The sequence below is a fragment of the Drosophila kikkawai genome, chromosome 2L (genome assembly GCF_030179895.1).
Source record: "Drosophila kikkawai strain 14028-0561.14 chromosome 2L, DkikHiC1v2, whole genome shotgun sequence".
Lineage (NCBI taxonomy): Eukaryota > Metazoa > Arthropoda > Insecta > Diptera > Drosophilidae > Drosophila > Drosophila kikkawai.
In genome coordinates, this window is record NC_091728.1 from 21,656,840 (window position 1) to 21,676,271 (window position 19,432).

Here is a 19,432-nt window from a genome sequence, read left to right on the forward strand (position 1 = left end):
CAGGGTTTTAAATAAAAATATTACAAAAAATATGTGAACTACAAAACTTTTCGTATACCCTTTACTTCAAAGATACCAAAAAAGAACTTTTCTTTCCCCCAGAACTTTTCCATTATTCAGTTGTGTAAAGAAAAAGAAATAACAACATGAAGCGGTTCAATGACAACTCCCAATTGAGCTTTTTGGGGGAAGCCTGTCAAAGTTTTCGCTGCCGTTTATATATTTTCCCTTTCCCTACGCTTCACCCATTTATGAAAAGTGTCTGTCACATCAATTTGATATTTGCATCCATCAACAACAAGGCACCGCAAAATGTAAAAGTTTGTGCAAGTGATTTTAACTTTTATAACTTTGTCATTTCTCGCCCCCGTCTTTTGTCTGCGTTTACAATTTCCAATTAATAATTCATAGAGATTCCAGCTTCTTCTAGACCCTCGGTTCACACTTCCACCAGCACTTGCTGTTCAAAGTGTTTTTTCATGGCAATTTGTCTGTGGAGCTTCATGAAATCGGGAAGAAGATACGTCAAGTAGGGGAAATTTGTTTATGCTGTCTCGTAATTGGGTTAGCAGTGAAGAAGCCAGCCCGATGACGTCGATTGCATCCGTCAGATGCAGCAGCAGCAGCATCCACAAGATGCAAGATACAAAATTCAGCAAGTGCAGTTCCAAGCTCAACCCACTTCATTAGGAGAAATTGGATGAGCTGGAGACTCGCATTTCTCACACATTTTTTATGTTTGCTCTTTTACGAGACACTATTTGATTTATTTGCATGATTACGTTTTTAATGGCCATGAATATTTTATGTTTAAAATCGAGTTTGTTTGCAGATTTTTCAAGATTTCCTAGGCATTCCCAACGACTGATCCACTTTGCTTGATGATGGATGACCTAAATTTGTCATAAGTCAGAGGGAGAGAGAGTCGGAAATGGATTTGATACTTTTGTTTTTTAGTTTTTGGAATTAACTTAAGGAAATAAAAGATAGTTTCAGATTTCATTTTATCTTCAGAATCCAAAATAAAATCTTGACCAGCAAATTTCTCACCTCTTTATTTAGATTCCCCTTCTATCCTCTACTAATTCATTTCAGAAACCCATTTTCCATTTGGCTAATTTCCCAAAATGCTGCTACACGGTAGCTAAATGGCATAGATCTTTACATAAATCTTTGGATAGATGATGGGTTGTTCCAAAAGCCCAGCAAACTTCACCATAAAAACCCTCATGCATAAGTCATAAGTAAGACAGCTTCATGTCCAAAAACTTCCAGACAAAGACAGAAGCGGTTTCTGTTTGATTTTATGTACTCTTTTCTTTCCATTTCTTTTTCTTATTTTTCTTATTTTTTGCATAACAAACAAAGGTGACTTTTGTTGAAGAGCAAAAATGGTAAATAGAAAACAAAAGTTACATCAGTTTGTCTAGGGTTTGTGGGCATAAATTAGCGTCAAACTGTGAAGACAGTGACTAGGGGGGTACGATAGTGGGTGTGAAAGAGGGGACACATCTCACCTTTTTGGGCCGAAACCGAAATGGAACGTTGCCCAGAAGTTTTGCCCAATTAGTCGAGGCATCAAAGCAAACACCCAGACGAAGTCAGTACGCCAGGTTCACTGGCACGGAAAATCACCAGAGAGGCCTATGCTACGGTCCCTATTTTTTATTTTTCCTACACTTGGAAATATTTTTGGGTGGCCTTAAAAATGGTGTATTTAAATTGGAACTGCTCAGGGGAAGAGTAAAATATTTTTTTAAAAATATTCAAATAAGAATTGAAATTATTACTATAAAATTAGACATAAAATTGTAATAAAATATAGTAAGCAAATTAGCACCCTTATTAAATTAAATTAAATATAATCCTAAATATAATATTTTTATTTCAAATAAATTTCCTAAAGAACCTAAAGAAATCTTTTCAAGTGCACCGTTCCCTCAGGTTGTTCTTTCCTTTTGCCTCACTCTTGTTTCATTCTTTCTTTTTTTATTGATTTTCCTTGGGGCGTTCGCTGCCTTGACATTAATTTAATTGTTGTCAGCATCTTTTGAACTCTCCTACCTCCCACTCATGTGTCAGCTGTCAGAGCGCGGTAATAAATTAAAAAATTTAGAGCGATTATGGGCCCGAACAATCCAACAATCCCCTCATTGATCTCAGCCGACCGAAACTAGTTTCCTGTTCGATTTTCGTAAACTGAAGAAATCACAATGAAATCGGCAATCGTGAACTTGGCATTGTCGAAAGGCACTTGGCCCAATGACAAGTGTCTTTTTTTTATGTTAAATGTTTGTGGCGGCGGCCCGTTAGGCCTTTCCTCGAGGCTTTTTCGGGCTTCTTTATCAAGATCCCTGGATTTCAATTGTCCGCTTTTGGGCTAAAAATCACGTACTTGGAGGAAGAGGAATGTTCTGGCATAACGAAGTTGAAACCGAAGTCAAATCGGGGTTAGGCCTCAAGTGAAATGAAGTAAAGTGAAGTTGTGGAAAAGTCACGTGCAGGTCCTTCGCCTTGGCTGTCCTTTTTTTGTGCTAAAGCTCAACCCTGTCTTAAGGTGATGGATGTCACTGCAAGTCCTTCAATTCTACGACCTAGTTCACTGCAGTTTTATAAAGTTTTTTATGATTAAATGTGGGATGTTTTATTAAGAAGATTTATTTATATATTTATTTATTTAAAGGAATTTTGAAAAAGTGAAAACAGCACTCCCATCCTCTTTTCTTGGCTAAGAACAACCCACAAAACACAGAGGAATAAAGCTAGACAGAGACAGATAAGATCTCGTGCCACGATATTAAAGCTGCTGACATGCCAAATTATCTTTCCAAATTAAAGACAAACAACACAACCCAACGAAACGAAACAAAAAAATACCCACAGAAATATACAAAAAAACCGCAACAAAAATAAGTTGAACAAGAAAGGAAGCTAACTTCGGCACGCCGAAGTTTGTATACCCTTGCAGATTGGTTTTGATGTTTATTTTATAGATTTAAATGCTGAAAACACTCACAAAACAGAGTTTCATTACATTTTACCTATACTTATTATGTTTACAGTTTGACAGTTACAGTTTTACATTCTCAGCTTTATATATTTTATACATTTACCGATCGCTTCTATGGCAGCTATAAGATATAGTTGTCCGATTTTTATGAAATTTATACCAAAATTCTAGAATAATAAAAAAAACGTATATCTCAGAGTAAATAAAAATGCGTTGAAAAACAACGAAGCTATAATTTTATTTCTATTAATTTCTCGATCGTTCCTATGGCAGCTATATCATATAGTCGTCCGATTTTCATAAAATTTTTACCAAAATTCTGGAATAATATAAAATGGCTATATCTCAAAAATGATGCAAAAATATTGAAAAACAGCCAAGTTATACTTTTTTTTCTAAAAATTTATCAAACATTTGTATGGCAGCTATATGATATAGTCGTCCGATCCGGCCCGTTCCGACATATATAGCAGTGAGAGCATATAGAAGACTATATGCAAAGTTTCATTCAGATAGCTTTAAAACTGAGGGACTAGTTTGCGTAGAAACAGACAGACAGACAGACGGACAGACGGACAGACAGACAGACGGACAGACGGACAGACAGACAGACGGACAGACGGACATGGCTAGATCGACTCGGCTGTTGATGCTGATCAAGAATATATATACTTTATAGGGTCGGAAACGTCTCCTTCACTGCGTTGCAAACTTCTGACTGAAATTATAATACCCTGCAAGGGTATAAAAATTGGAAAGTGATAAATGGTTTGGCCCGGTCAGCTGGCCACATAATTGTTGTTGTTATGTTTGCTGCCGCTTTTGTCCAGTTATTTGGCGCAATCTTTGCATATAAATTAGCCAGAAAATGCCTTTTGAAATGGGAGACGAGAGCGCGAACCCGAAACCGTATAGAATAGAACCCGAATCCGAATCGGAACTCGAACTCGAAACTGAAAAAACGGAGCCAGAACTTCAATTTGACTGACAGACAGTCGGCCAAGTTGATTTTTTAACTGGGCTAACTGCGTTGGCCCCCTTTTCGCGGCAGAAGAATAAGCGTTTCGGGGTCAACTAGCTGTAGCTCCCCAACGAAATGGAGATGAACACGGGACACGGAGTTGCCGATGAGCATGGGGATATGGAAATGAAAATGGGAGCTCTATGGTGGTGGCATAATGGGAGCAGCGCCAGAAGACACACGACGAAGTCTTCAGACATCGTCAAGATAAATCAAAAATTGTTGGAAAGGGGAGATGGGAGGCTGAGAAAAATACCGACTAATGTTGGGCATAAATAATGCAACAAGGGACGGCGAAGAAACGATGGCAAGCCCATAAGCCCTCAAGTAATTAAGTCAAAAATAGCCAAAAGTCAAAGGGACTGCAGACAAAAAAATTATTTGAAATGTTTACAGATGAATTTTAAGGAAAATTAGTGAGAAATTATATAAATTTAATTTTTTATGAATATAAATAATATTTTATTAGCTTTACTCTCGGTTTCCTCTTTATTTATTTGACATATATTAAGTTTTATTTTTTAAATTTATATCAAACTCTTTTTTTGTCCTGTGTAAAATACACTTTTTTCTTTGTGTATAAAACAAAATGAAAAGTCCGCCGAAGGGGAAAAACAAGAAGGATTGTTTGGGGTAATGAAGGGCGCCAACGGAAGTGTTTATGTTTTGAATATTATGTTTTTAACAGAAGAAAATCCCAAAGTATAAAGAAGCAAACAGTTTTTTTCCCCCCTCTTTGTGGGCGGAGTGCAGGGAAAAACAAAAGAAATGAAAATCCCTTTTGATTGTCAAGTTCAGGAGACAAGAGAAATGAAAATTAAAATGATTTCTTTGCTTTCAGTTTTGTTGTTTCTTCATCTTTCACTCCATCTACCGACAATGTGACAATGCAGCAATGCAGCCTGCGGATAATAATTATTTACAAAACTGTGCCCACGGCCACGCCCCAAAGCAAGACCTCAAGTCCATTGTTTGCCAAGATATACCAAGATTTTCCCTATAATAATATAAGACCCTCCTCGTCTCCGTCGCCTTGATGTGTCGCTCTCACAGCCATAAAGCCATAACCGTCCGCAAGGTATCAATTACCAGGCTCTAATGCGAAAATAACCAGCCACAAAAGAATGGCCAAGAAAATGCCAGATAAGGGCAGAGAGAAATGGGGGAAAATCGTTGGAAAACTGGGTGGCAGAAGCTGACCAACAATGGAGCCAAAGAAACAACTGCAGCGATAGCATGAAATGAAGTGCAGTGGGTGACAATATTGAAAGAAATAAAAATGTAGAGGAAAAACAGCAAGGAATAGATAGAAAGAAAGTAGCAAGTGTAGAACTTATACAACAATTTGATAAATTCAATGGCATATTGTCAATCAAAGCTCTCAGGCAGCTATTATTTGTTCAAACTTATCAAACTGCCAAGTGATGGTAATAAGAAAATACTCTTTGTGAAATTTTAACTAGTTTTATGACATTGACAAAGAATGTGTCAAGTTGAACTTGAAAATCTTACTTTTAGTTGTCAGTTTTCCCCTAAAAATGCTGTTGAGTTGGACTATATTTATTAAAACTCATACTCATTGATAAGTGTTGCCAAGCTACTTATATACTTCGCAATGACCAATACTTTTATATTTTTCGTGCTTTTTTCGTTAGAAACCCAATTACACACTACATTTTCTTGGCAACAGTTCCCCCATTTGCCCCACTCCATTTGCCACCCAATTCACGCTTTGCCATGGCATTAACCATTTTCCATTTAGCCACACCTCAATGCAAACCTGCAACTCATCAAGGCAAACACAAAGAAAATAACTGAATTTGCGGTGAAATTTGTTAACTGGCCAGCTACTGTAGCTGGTGGCGGTTGGAGGGAAAACTGGAAAAGGGAAAACCGCCGGACGATGCACCCATTATGACAACGTCAGTCAACCGCAGCGACCAAAGGAATGCGACAACGTGAAAATTGCATAAAATTCAAATAAAAAGAGAGTGCTCTCGCTTCCAGGGGAAAGCGAAGAAGGGGGTGTTACTAGGGCTCATCAAAAACGCATTTATCATTCGACATATTGCACAAATGTAACAGAGATATATACAGGGTCTGATCTGTCCTACAGCCTCAATTAGCCAAAATGTATTAGAAATGAGACTGGGAAATGGAAAAGCTTATTTAAAGGGCTTTGAATTGGTGAGGAAAATCCAGAGGAAGTGTTTTGTTGGAAAATTCAGTATATAACCCAACTCTCTTATAAATAACAAAAAATCCTATTTAGAAGTCACCAGTTTGGTAAGGATTCTTGTCTGATTATAAATATATTTTTCATTTTATAAATTCTTAACTAATTTTAGCCATTTTCTAGGTAAGTTAAGACCTTATATTATTCTTTATATAAATCAAAATAAATTCCCAATTATACTCTTACTTAATCAAAATAAATTCACAATGTCTACTCGTCTATTATAATTATTAATTAGTTCCACCTACCCAGCTGGCGATGATCCCTGGCTGACGCTCTTGCCACCGGCGGCGGTGTGAATGTGGCGCTGCGGGGGCGTGGGCTGGTGGTGGGGCGAGGAGGTGGCCGAAACAATGGGCGTGCCGCCGTTGGAGGAGGAACTGCCTCCACCGTGGGCAGCGGCGGGAACTTTGCGCTTCGGCGACAGCTCCTGGGCATTCTCGCAGACATTCTCCGTGTTGACGACCTGCTCCAGCATGTGTATCTTCAGCATGATTGATGGATTTGATTGAGTGACGTTTGTTTTGATTTTGGTTTCGTATTTTTGGTTTTGAAGTATTTTGGCTTGGTTTTGTGTTTGTTTTGGTTTTTACCCTTTTTATGTTATGTTTGTTTTTTTGGTTTTTCACATGGGTTCACTTCACTTTTTTCATTTTGCTGCTAAAGGAAATAGGAAAATTTATGTAGAAGTTAAATTTAATGCAATGTGTTTTTCTCTCTCTGCCCTTTTCTTTCTCGTTTGGTTGGCTTTTCCCGATTATTAATTAAATTTTGGGGTTGTGGTCACTTGAGCCGCATTTTCCATAATGAATTTTCATTGGCGTATGTTGTTTTTTTATTTTACAACCGTTGTGAAACCGAATTTAATGCTCTTGCCATCAAGGTGGCCAACAGCAATAAAAGAATGGAAATTTAATAAGTTTATGCTGGCCGACTTTATGGTCGTAAAACTCTGTACAAAAATCTTGTCTTTGCCGAAAACAAAGAAAATCACTCAAAGCCAAATAAATGTGGATTATGTAGGGGGTAGGGATGGGGTTTTTTGAGTGCACATTATTAAAAAGTAATGCCGGAGCTGAAAAGTCTGCCCAGCGAGGCGAGGAAAAGCGCGTGAAAATGCGTGCAAAACGGAGAGGAGACAACAAACAACCCGCATATGCTTTCCACAATGGTGAGAGGGAGGTAGGGTGAAAGCCCCAGAGGGGAGGAAAGCCACTTGCCAGGCCAGTCACTTAAGCCCCATTCTCGGGCTCCTTTTTTGGGGGAACCTTCAATAAACCCTCATAAAGCGGCAAAGGAAAACTTCGTCTCGAACCTGCCCCACTGACAATTGGCTTAGGTCTCTCGCCGTGGGTAGCAACAAGGAAAATGTGAAAATTTTCTCGGCCGTGAGGGATAAACACACCCCCCAAAAAAAGGTAATGTACTGGCGCACGTGTCCAAGTGCCGCCCAGCTTCCCCGCCAAGAAAAAGGCACAGAGATGATTTATGATTTACGGCATTGACTGAAGGCATCTGGCCATCAAAACCCACGAAGTTACTCCACCGATTCCTGGATTTTCCCCGGATTTCCCTCGATTTCCTCTGAGTACATCGCTTAAGTGGTAATGTGCGTACATAACGAGAGCTGTGAATGGTATTATGCCAGGTTATGTGGGTTGTGGGTGGCGTTAAGAGGTTTAGTTAAAGGTAGACAAGCTGAAATTGAAGGGGAAGTGAGCCGGTTATAGCCAAGAGGAGATGAGCTAGGGGCACTTGCATTAAGCCACTCTGAGACGGTTAACTGTCAGCGGAAATTAACAGAATAAGCTGAGGGAAACCCTATTATTTTTACTATCTTAGGATTATAGGGAAAGTTTATACTTGTGTTTGGTGCAGAAGGTAAAACTTTAGCTGGGACAAAATAAAATCGAAATTAAATATTAAAATCAAGCAAATTTTTAGCATGATTTAGTCTTAAAATAATATTAAAAATGTTTAATATTATACACAGACTAAAGGCCACTTAAGTCTTAATCCCTTCAAGAAACCCTCCAAAGGAATATTTAATTGCTTGTTTAATCTTTAGCCCCACATAATTGATTCGATTCAGGCAATATCCCAGCAAAATTACCCCACAGATATGATTACTTCACTTCAGCCCTGATGCGTCTTCAATGCCGGTGACCCAAATTGGCAAATCTCTAAATCTTCTCAGCAACATTTGGCAAATCACTTGCCGAGATGGAGATACATACATTGCTGGTAATGCAATTACCCAATGTAAAATATAATATACGTTTATATATACAATTCCATTCGACTCGAATCGCATTAAAAGCAATCAAAATTTACGCGGCCAGCCATCTCTTTCAGCCTCAACACGCAACTTCCGCTGTTGTGTGTTGCAAATTCGTCATTTCCGCAAAAATACCAACAAGCACTCAGGTGAGAATGATAAAAAAGATACAACAACAATAATAATAATAATAATAATAATGGCACAACGAAAATCATAATAAACTCAACTCGAAGTGAAATTGAATTACGTGGCATAGAAAACAATTTGCGAGCGCGAGTGCAAAATAATTCTTGGTGCCCGACGCTACAGCGGCTGCATTGCAAAAACGCATATAGAATAATTTATTTAAATCAGGCTCAGCAACCGCCCCCAAGTCGGCGACGACAACCTTTTATGGTGTCATGCAAAAAAAAGAGTACAAGAAAAATAAAAAAGTAAAATCTATAAAAATTTTATTCACTCATTTGTTGTTGTGGTTGGACAAATTAATGTCAATGAGATTGGAGGGGGGACAAATCTACGGAATCGTGTGGGTTGATGCTCAACTGTTGGGCTAATAGTTACGATACGAGTTAGGGATGATATGAAATATCGACAGAAATAATACTTGAAAAAAAATATCACTAAAAAGGTTTTAAAATCTTTTTAATAAATATAATCAATTTAGAAATCATCCCAACAGTTTAGAATTATGGAATAAAATTACAACTAACTCCTTACGATATTCAATACTAAACTTTATATTGGAGCACCTCTTTTAATATTCATAAATTTATAAAACCTTCAACTTTTTTACAGATAAACCAATTGGCAAATTGATATTTTATCATCACTAAACAAATCTATAAAAATCCACCCAGTGGGTGGGCTTTACAACAAGGAGAAAATATGGGATAAATAAAGAGAAATAAGGAGAAATAAGTAAAAATTCAAGGCAATGGGTGATGTGTGTCACCAAAACAATGATAATTTTTTTATTGTTCCCTCCTCTCAGTGTCACTTTGTTGCTCACTCAATTTAGGATTTTTATTGATGTGTTGAAGTTGCAAATGAAATTGTGCGGATTTCTTTTCGATTTGTTTTTCTGTTTTTCTCCTTCATATTTTGATTGGGTTAATGAAGCCAGAGAAGGAGGAGAGTTGTTTACGCAGATACTTTGAAGATGATATGTGTTTGAAGATGATTTCATGTGAAGTTTATTAAATAACTTCCACACAATTGAAATATACATATACAAATCACAATTTATAGACGAAAGCGTTTTTCCAAACAAACAATTTATTTCCGATTTCTTTTCCACAATTTTGGCAATTTTCGGTTTTCTTTGAAAATGTGTGAGGTAAGCTTTTCAGTTTTTGGGATTTAAATTATAAACTGCGTTTATTTTGTAGGGTGCCTTTAGTCTTTAGATTGCATTTTCAGGATTACAGGATTCAAAATCAGTTAATTATTATTAAATTTTAAGAAATTAACTCGACTCTTTTGTCTCAACAATTATTCTTATTCAACCTCGTTTCTTGTCTTGGCTTAATCTCATTTCATTTTCGTTATTTTATTATCACAATGCAATTAGTCAATGATAAGTATGTCAAGTGGTCGACACGCTCAAACATTTGCTAGCCATACAAATATATTTTTTCTTAAGCTCCCCCACAAAATTATTGCGTCAACGTTTCGCAATCAGAACCCAGTTTGTACTTTATGGTTATAACTTTGTATCGATACGTCATAAACACAATATTTGAGCCGCGGGGATCTTAGGTAAACAATCAATTGAGTCACCAAGTAGAAGGAAATTTGTGATTTTCTTATCGAAAAGTGGGCCGGACGACTTGTTATCAAACTCTGAATATATGTTACGCTATGGGCAAATTTTGTGGGCTTTTCAGAAAATTTTCTAAGCCGCAGGAAACACCCGAAAAGTGACTCCATAGCAACATCCGGTTATAATCCCATTTTTTTTTCACCCATTCCAACATTTTTGGCAATTTCAAAGTTTGGTTTTCTTCCTTCCGTATGTACAAAGTGTACACTTTGTGTACATTTCCCTATTTTCCTGCTAAGTGGAAGGAATTTTACGCTTTGCGTACAGTGGAGACTGAAAAATTTGTTGCTTGTTACGCAGTTACACGTGTTCAAATATTTATGCCTTGACAAATTCTGTAAACAAATTTTTCTTCTCTTCTACGGCTTGGTTTCGTTTTTGGGTTTGGTGTTATATTTTTTTTTAGCCCGGCCAACAAACATCAGCAGCTGTTGGCAGCAGCAGCAGCAGCACCAGCTCGACTTGCCCCGGTTTTGTGTTTTATTTGTTTTGTGGGGCAACAACTTCTGGGAGAGAGGAGAATTCTAGTTGATTGTGTGACTTCTGTTCCGTTTTTTGTTTCTGGTTTAGTATCGGCTGTGTGCCGGGGTCTATCTTATCTTATCGTCTGCCAATTTGGCTGAATAATCGGTATTTGGATGGGCGCAACCTTGACAACTCCCACCTCAACCTCCTTTTCCCTGTTCGTTTGAGGGAGTTACTTTATGTTGTACACGAAAAATGGTCGAGATATTTCTCTTTCTCTAATGGGAAACTGATGTAGTTATTTACTAGTTCGAGAGATACGAGGCGGCAGCTTAAGCAGATGCTAACATTTTCGATGAACAACTTTGTTTGGTTTCTGGGCAGATACAACAATTTTCTGGAAATTTTCGATTGTCCAATGAAAGTGAGTTGACTCTATCATTAAGCACTAATTGTCAATGTAAAACTTTAAGAGGACCAAAGACATTTCTGTACTAAAATCGCATTTTAAAATCGTTTAAATCACACCAACTTCTGTCAAGTCTCATTTCGCTGTCAAGGAAGTTGTAAATGCAATTAAAAGTGAGAAACTTTTAAACGATGTTGTTCCCTTGAGGAAACATCCAAGATACGCAATCTCAATTTCCTTTTTCAGCATTTTACAGGGCCTTTCCCCTAATTCATATCTTGTTACGCTGGATATATTTTTAGAATATTTCGACCTTCGACGAATCTTGCTGCCAACTTGCCATAAAGTTTTGATTTACCACCCCATGACCCTTGACTCCCAGTAAACAAGAATGACTTCAAAGTCAAATTTCATCCAAGACATTTACTGCCAATAATTCTCTAATAAAATTATTAAAGAAACATTAGTTTCATCATCGTTTCGGGAAAATTTCGGGCACTTTTTTATTATTTTTTTGGCACAGGTGCAAACAGGTCGTAAACAAAGAGGGAAAAATATATATAAAATTCGAAGCACAGGCAATTAAACTAAACACTAAACATAGAAGCAGACACTCCTCTTCGCGCAAACCCCTGAATTTTCCATTTCCAATACGGATCCCAGCCATTTGGCACTGGGCCATGCTAGGGGAAAAGCGTCGGCACACGCCCCATAAATTAAATTCGCGTGTGTTTTCCCTCCAAAAAAATAAGGAAAAAATATAAAAGAAATTGTAGAGATAAGGGGGATCTGTGGCTGAGAAGATAAGAGAGGGGTAAACACAGAACACATTGGCCAAAAACTGTAAATTCTGCAGACTGCAGCCTACAGGGACTAAGAAAAACCAGGAATATGTAACAAATAAAGGATACCCTGTATTTGGTTGTACATTATTTGCATTTAAAAAGTAAGTGCACATTTTGTTTTTATACGGGACTTGCAGGAAAGCAAAATGTACAAATATTATTATTATTATTATTTAATTACTTATTATTATTGTTTATTTATTATAATTTTTTTTTTTTAAGATATTTAAAGAAATCCTCTAACTTTACTTAAGCTCATCATACCCTTGTTTCTGCGAATTCTGTGCAAAAAGAGAATCCAAAATCAATGCAGGCGAATGACACGGGCCTTCCCTTTCACACTCTCTTCGTCGCACCGCCTCTTTCTGAGCCAAGCTTTTGTGCTGGCTGCACTTCAACTTGAACTCTCGAGTGAAGGAGGAGACGCGACAGAGGGAGGGGGGGGGGCGATGAAAAGTGAGGGAGATGACAAGACAATTGATGGGGCCAGACAGACGCAGAACGATGAATGGACAGGCAAAGCCGAGCGGTGGTGGAGAATCTGAGAAGCGTGGAGAGGAGAGACTGAGGAGAATCCGAAGCCGATAGCAAGAGATGCGGCCAAAAAGCAGCTGTTTTCTGGGTATTGTCTTTTCCTCCCAGCTTTCTGTTATTGTCCGTATTTTCACACCGAGACAAGGCCAATTTGCGTCTCGAGTTCATTTACATTCCGCTTCGCTGAGGTTTACTTTACATTCCAAAAGAAACTCAATGGGCCAGCAGCAGCAGCCGTACTTTGTCCAATCAAAAAATGAAACAAATCTGTCAAAATGCAAACATCCGATTCGGAGCAGCGAGAGAATCTCTTCACGAATGCCATGAATATTTGATGAGCTGTCGTTTACCTTTTTGGAACCCTCCTCTTCAAAGGTAAAATAAAACGCGAAATGCTGCAAAAAGTTGCAGCCCCAAAAATGTGCAACAGGAAAAAAAAAAAAAAAAAAAAAACAAGGTAATAAAAAAGGGTATTCCCGGAGAGCTGAGAATGGGAACAGATTGTCAAAATGACAAGTCGCGCAAGAGGATCAAAAAAGAAGTTACAGGAGGTATGAATACCCTGAGTTAAACTTTTCATTTATTAAAATTATTTCTAATCTTAACTTTTAAACTTTGAAATGATACAGATTTTTATTAAACATCTGAGCTTGCTAGAATAACATTAGTAACATTATGATACTTTATTTATCCATATTTTAAAATGTATTTATAGATGGATGACTTCTCTAGAAGTGTTTTGCTACTGAAAAATATGTTATTATAACAACTGCACCGCAACTATATGATATCATATTACCCAGCTTTTTGGAAAGAGCAACAGAAATTCCAGAAACTGCAGCTGGCACACCAGTGAAAACAACAACCGAAACAGCAGCCCCCCCATACACACACAAACTTGCCAATAAATATTTTTGCAAGTTGCAGCGAGACAAAAATCGAGAAAAAATTTAACGAAAATGAAAAGTCAACAGCAGAAAACACGGCAACACACACAGCGAACAACTGACTGAAATCATTTCAGGCCAAACCCGTTTCAAAAAGAAATTCACGTGCTCTGCAGATTTTGTCGTATTTTTTTTTCGTTTTGGTTTTTGTTTTTGCTTTGGCCGCTAGCAATGCATATTAACAACAAAGCACTAACAACAACAAGCTTGATAACAGGCAGTAGAAGAAGCAACAGCAGAAGCAACATTGTCGTTTAACGGGACAAGCGAACAGGGGGAAAAAAATTGCAGGAAAAAATGCGTAAATTTTAATTTGCATATTTTGCAACACGAAAACCAGAAAAACTCAAGAGAGCAGTAAAGGTTTTTGATTGCCAAAGCAGATGATTCAGAATATAGTTATAAATAAAACAGAGCCTTTCTCCTTTCTTAAGTCTTACGAGCTTTTTTCAAAGTTTTTACCAAAAAAACTTTTATAAGTTAAAAAAAAAAACTGAAATTTTCTATGTTTGGAAAGCAATTTTCAGAAAGCTTTATGTTATAACATTATAATTAAATCCATTATTATGAACTCCAGAATATTGGCATACAATTCTTAATTCCCTTCGTATTACATAAAATGTAAACCTGGCTTAGGGTCATGATTTTCAAGTGTTTCGACCCCCTATAAAAAAAGCGGATTAAAAAAAACCATTTCCACTTGTTGAGGCAACTTTATAACTTCAATCACCTCACATAACTTGCACATAAATCACAAATAAATAAAAGAGACAAAAAGACACAAAAATGTAAGCCGGATCGGGGGGAGATAATATGGCTATATGCGACCAAAAACAATAGGAACAAAAAATACACGTAATAATCATGCGTGACGCATTTTAATCGAACTCCAAAAAAACAAACAAAAAACGTTCAAAAAACTCAGGAACCGGCAAAAAACGAGATGGAGAAAGAGAGAGACACAAACACAACCGCCAAAAACGGCACTTTTTGTGGTTATTTGGTTATTTCTTTTTATAAATATTTCTCATTTGTTGTTTCGTTTTAGTGCTTTGACATTTGTTTGCGGTGATTATGTCTCATTCACTTAATTTTTTTTCCTTTTGCCATTTAATAGCATTTTCGTAATTGAATTGAGTTTGTTATTTAATTACACAAAAAATTGCATTGACACACACATTTAGTTTTCACTTATTTTCAACACTTTCTTCGCTGCTCATTTTTGAATTCTTTGCTCGTTAAATTTCAATTTCCATCGACTATATTTGTTTAAAAAATTTCACTTTTAGGTACGTGCGTTTATTTATGCGTTCGTTTTTGGGCTGCTTTATTTTTTGTTTTTTTTTTTCGTTTCTTTCTTTGCTCATTTGACACCTCCGCCACTTTCGCTTCTAATTTTTTGTTTGATAAGGCCAACAAATGCGATTTTGATTTTTTGTTGCTGTTTAAAGAAATTACCTCAACACGCACACTAGCCCACAAATTCGTTCAATAATTGTTGTGTATGGCTTCGCTTTTTTTTTTTGTTTGTGATTTCTTTGTTGTCATTTTGCTTTAGATTTTTCGCGGTCTCAAATGAGTTTTTAATTTTCCAATACACATAAGTACGTTTTTAAAGAAATGAATTATAGAAATTTAAGTTATTTTTAATTTAAACAATTCAATTTGCGAAATCTGCCTTGATCTATTTATTTTGTTTAGGTTTTTAATAACAATGCACTTTTTATTTATTTGTATGATTTAATAAATTACCTTAAAACTCTCTTCACATATTCACATATTTTTTTGTTTTATATTTGTCTGGTTTTTATTTAATTTAAATATTAGTATTTAGATTTGCTTTTTGGATTTCCGCTTCTTTTCTCTGGTGCTCTTCTTTCTTTCAACTGTTGCTGCCAATTGGCAACTGCCGTGCGTTTTACCGTTACTTTTCAACTGCCTCGGCGGGGAGGAAGAAGCAGCACCGGAAAACCGAAATATATTCACGATTCCTGGTTCCGATTTCCGATTTTCAGATTTTCCGACGCAGACGCGTGACGACGCACACACACACACTCGGGCACTCGATGGCTCGCACGCCCATACGAGTCGGTTTTCAAAACGAAACTGAAGCAAAAACAGAATAAGCTTGGAGTCTTTCCCCAAACAGACTCAGATTTCAGAGTCCACACGAAATGCGATCCACACACAGGGGCTCTCGCGGCTCTCTGTCGCACGCATTGAAAGAGTTGAGGGTACAAGAGCGGTCATAATAATAGTGGGCAACTTAACCATAACGAAAAGTTGAATGAAGTTTTTATAAATACGTTATGATTTTCAAGTTTATTCAACAGGCTTGCCATTATTGATTGATTATTGATTATCTCATTACTATTTTTTCTCAAAAAGCTTTTATTTATATTTCGAAAAGTCGTTTAATTCGTTGTGTTTAACAAGAAGCATACTTTAAATTATATTTAAGGAATCCCACATAAAATTATTAGCTTATTTATTGGTTTTAATAAAAATATTGTTCCAATGTCCAAAAACCAAACATTAATGAGATTATAGAAATTAATTACTTTCACTGCATCATTTTTTTTTTTGAAATCTTAAATTTAAATAAAATAATTTCAGTGAACTATTTAAAATATAATCTATGATTTAATAGGAGCTCCCAAGATGACCGCCACTGTGAATGCATTTTGCAGGAGAAGGTCAGAGAGAGACAGAAAGAGCGACATGGAGAGAGTGGGAGGACTGCACTTTGTTGTTGTTTTGTTTTGCTTACTTTTGTTGCTTTCATGGGGGCGAAATTCTTGTTTATTTACATTTATTTACATTCCAAATGCGCGCAGTTTAAGCAAACAGAAGAGGGGGGAGTGCCGCCGAAGAGGGTGCAACGGGTATAGATGTGGAAGCCGAGAGAGAAGCAGCCCGCATTAGCTAAAGTAAACAATTAAAAAAAACAATGCAATTCAAAAGAGCCGGCGTTGCAGTTGCAAGTTGAATATTTGCATAGGGTACCCCAAAAGTATGCAGAAGGCAACGGATTTCATTCCCACAGAGAGATAACGAAAACAAACCGAACACAGCCGGCATAACGCACAAATACACATGTAAACACAGGCACGAGTCAGAAATTCCATATGTTTTCTTTATTTTTTGGCGCCTGAGAGAGTCAAAAAATTTATGCTCCCACAGTCTGGCTCTCTCAACCATTAGAATAAAAACATAAACAGTTGATTTAGTTCACTGAGCGGAAAATTCAGTTTAAATAAATGAAATATCCTATTCTTTTTTTTTTTGAAATATTATAGAAAATATAAAATTATTATAAAAATGATCAACACATTTCTTAACTTAATATGATCAACAAAACTCTTGTGGCATACAAGGCGTATAAGTAATTTTTTGGGCTAACATGGCGCATTATAGCGAATATTAAATTTATTTGCAAGTTTTTCAAGCTACATGCTTCCTATCACTTTTGTTTTTTGGTGTTAAACATATTCCAAGCTCCACCACGCGCTGTGGATTTCATTTGTGGACTCTGGAACACAGACTGTTTACCCATTGAGAGAGGGACAGCACTAGCCGTGTGAGAGCTCCAAGTTGGGGCCCCCAACATAAGCACTCTCTCGCAATAAGCATGCCATCCACACCTCTCCTATCATTTGGCATCCACAATTTCCCACAACAGCCTTCGGCTTTTGCGGCGGCGTATTGCTCTTGTTCGCCTCCTATTAACATCCACATGATTGTCGTAGCTGTAGATGTTGTTGTTGTTGTTGTTGCTGTTGCGTGATAACGCTGCGCAGCTGATAAGCGTGCAGCAGCAGCAACCGCACGATAAGCGAGGCAGCTGCGCGGGGGGCGTTTTTTGGTAAACAGAAACAAAAACACACAGACAGATAGCCAACTGTTGCATGCCCCACATATTTGGGGTTGCGCTTCAAAAGATACCGCTAGACAATGGCAGCCACTTATTAGATTGTGTGTGTGTTGGGACCCTAGGTAAATATGTGAGTTGGGGAATGCGTGCATATATTTGCATATTAAATAAAAGGTTGGCACCTTACGGTCCCTGTGATTACTATGAAAATTTAATTTCTCATAAGGGATAAGGGATAAAAGAAATCTGTGGAATAAAGGCTTTAAGCTTTTCTTTAATCTTTTTTATTTAAATCTTAATTAATTATTTAGTAAGGTACAAAATAAATAGTACAATAAATTGAAAAATCTAAATAAAATATCATAAATTTCATAAAGTAAAATCACGAGATATATCGACTCACCTTGTCGGTCCTGTCAGCAAATCTATATTCTCGCAGCTCTCCATCTCGAGACGTTGATATTGCAATTGCCTGGCACTCGAAGTGCTCAATCTGCCCCCGGAGTTCACTGAGTTCGATGAATGGCGTCGATACTCGGCAAAACTTTCACTCTTTCGAAGACTTGGCATTTTTCCGGAACTATTACGCAAGTATTTGATCATCCGATGCAGGGCCTTGGGTGAATTAGCGGCAGAGGACGAGGCCAGTGATATTTCACTGCCACCCACAATTATCGGTTGGCCATGATCGACCAAGGTCCTGTAGGAAGTCATATTTTGGTTCTGAAAATATTTCAGTATTAACTTATATTTTTTACTATTATTTTGTTAATTATTACTTACATTTATTTAGATTGCTAAAGCTTTTGATTTAGTATTTAAATTTTTTACTAAGTTGAGTTTTGATAAATATGTTATATTTATAGGAAGTGATTATAAATGAATCCTTTTTTAAATTATAATATAATTATTAATATTGTGTGTCACTCCATCAATAAACTAAAGTTTAAAATAATTTTTCTCGGCAGCCACTGATAAGATTTTAAGAACTTCAGTTTTTTATGATTCCCTCACAAACATGTTGATATTTGATGATATTTTTTATCACTTTAGAAAGTTTCACTTCTTTATATCTTTAAATTTTGTGTTCATCATATGTGGAATTATTTGATATAGTATTCTCCTTTAAAATTTGTATATTTATTTTTTAATCATAGCAGCTTCGGTATCTTGTTTCTATTTTCTTTCGTAACTTAAAGTTCGTTTCTTGCTTGAATAGCAAGATCGTTTTGGGTTCGTTTAAAAGTCGCGTTGCGTCGCGTCGCCTCCGATTTTCCAACTGACCAGCAACAAAGAATCGGAACAGAGCCCGAGCCCCCCAGAACCCACAACTCAGTAGTAGTCAGAACCGAGCTCTATAGAGCCGAGCATTAAATCAGTATTATCTGGAGCATTCCCCTCGCTCTTCTTTTTTTTTTTTGCTCTCCATCATTAAATTTGCGCTTCCCTTTGTTTTTATTACTTTGCACGTTTTATTAAAATATTTTTTTTTCTGAAATTACTTATATTTCTTGCAATTGCATTATTTTAATAATTAAGAGAGGTAACTGACAAATATGGGGTATATGTGGATGGTCTGTAAAGAGAGAGTAAATGTATTTATTGTAAATTTGCATTCTCGTAAATATTATTTTATTTATAGAAACCAAATTACATAATATTCAATTCTAATTTAAAATATAATTTTATGTTTATTAGCTACAGGGTATTATTTTAGTTTATAAACTCAACTAAATCATTCTTTCTCGCTTTGTTTTGCATTTCAATTTTTGCTTTTTCCCCCGGCGATAAACAACTGAGCCATAATTCCGCCAACTCAGCTCTTTTCTATTTTATTGCTGTCGATATACAAATTAAGCGTAAACCTTATATACACTCATTTTTATGTATGTATATTGTCGCTATCTTAGGCCGCCTTTAAAGAAGCCCCTTGAATAGGATCGATTGTCTAGTTCAATGCGTAAATCAATCACTGCGACAACTTT

At 36.7% G+C, this 19,432-nt stretch overlaps 1 protein-coding gene across 3 annotated transcripts in view; it reads right to left on the reverse strand.

The window, feature by feature from the left end:
* Positions 1-18,170, reverse strand: part of RapGAP1 (Rap GTPase activating protein 1) — a 102,068-nt gene extending 83,898 nt beyond the window's left edge. The window contains exons 1-2 of one of the 3 annotated variants that reach the window (XM_041775989.2): positions 15,326-15,659; positions 6,516-6,924 (exon numbers count right to left, since the gene is read on the reverse strand). In XM_041775989.2, coding sequence (XP_041631923.1) covers positions 6,516-6,760 — 245 coding nt within the window. In that variant the 5' untranslated portion in view covers positions 6,761-6,924; positions 15,326-15,659. Of the gene's footprint in view, positions 1-6,515; positions 6,928-15,325; positions 15,660-17,850 lie in introns of those variants that run through there. The other 2 variants (XM_070283955.1, XM_070283953.1) reach the window with 2 other exon arrangements.
* Positions 18,171-19,432: the final 1,262 nt, after the last annotated feature.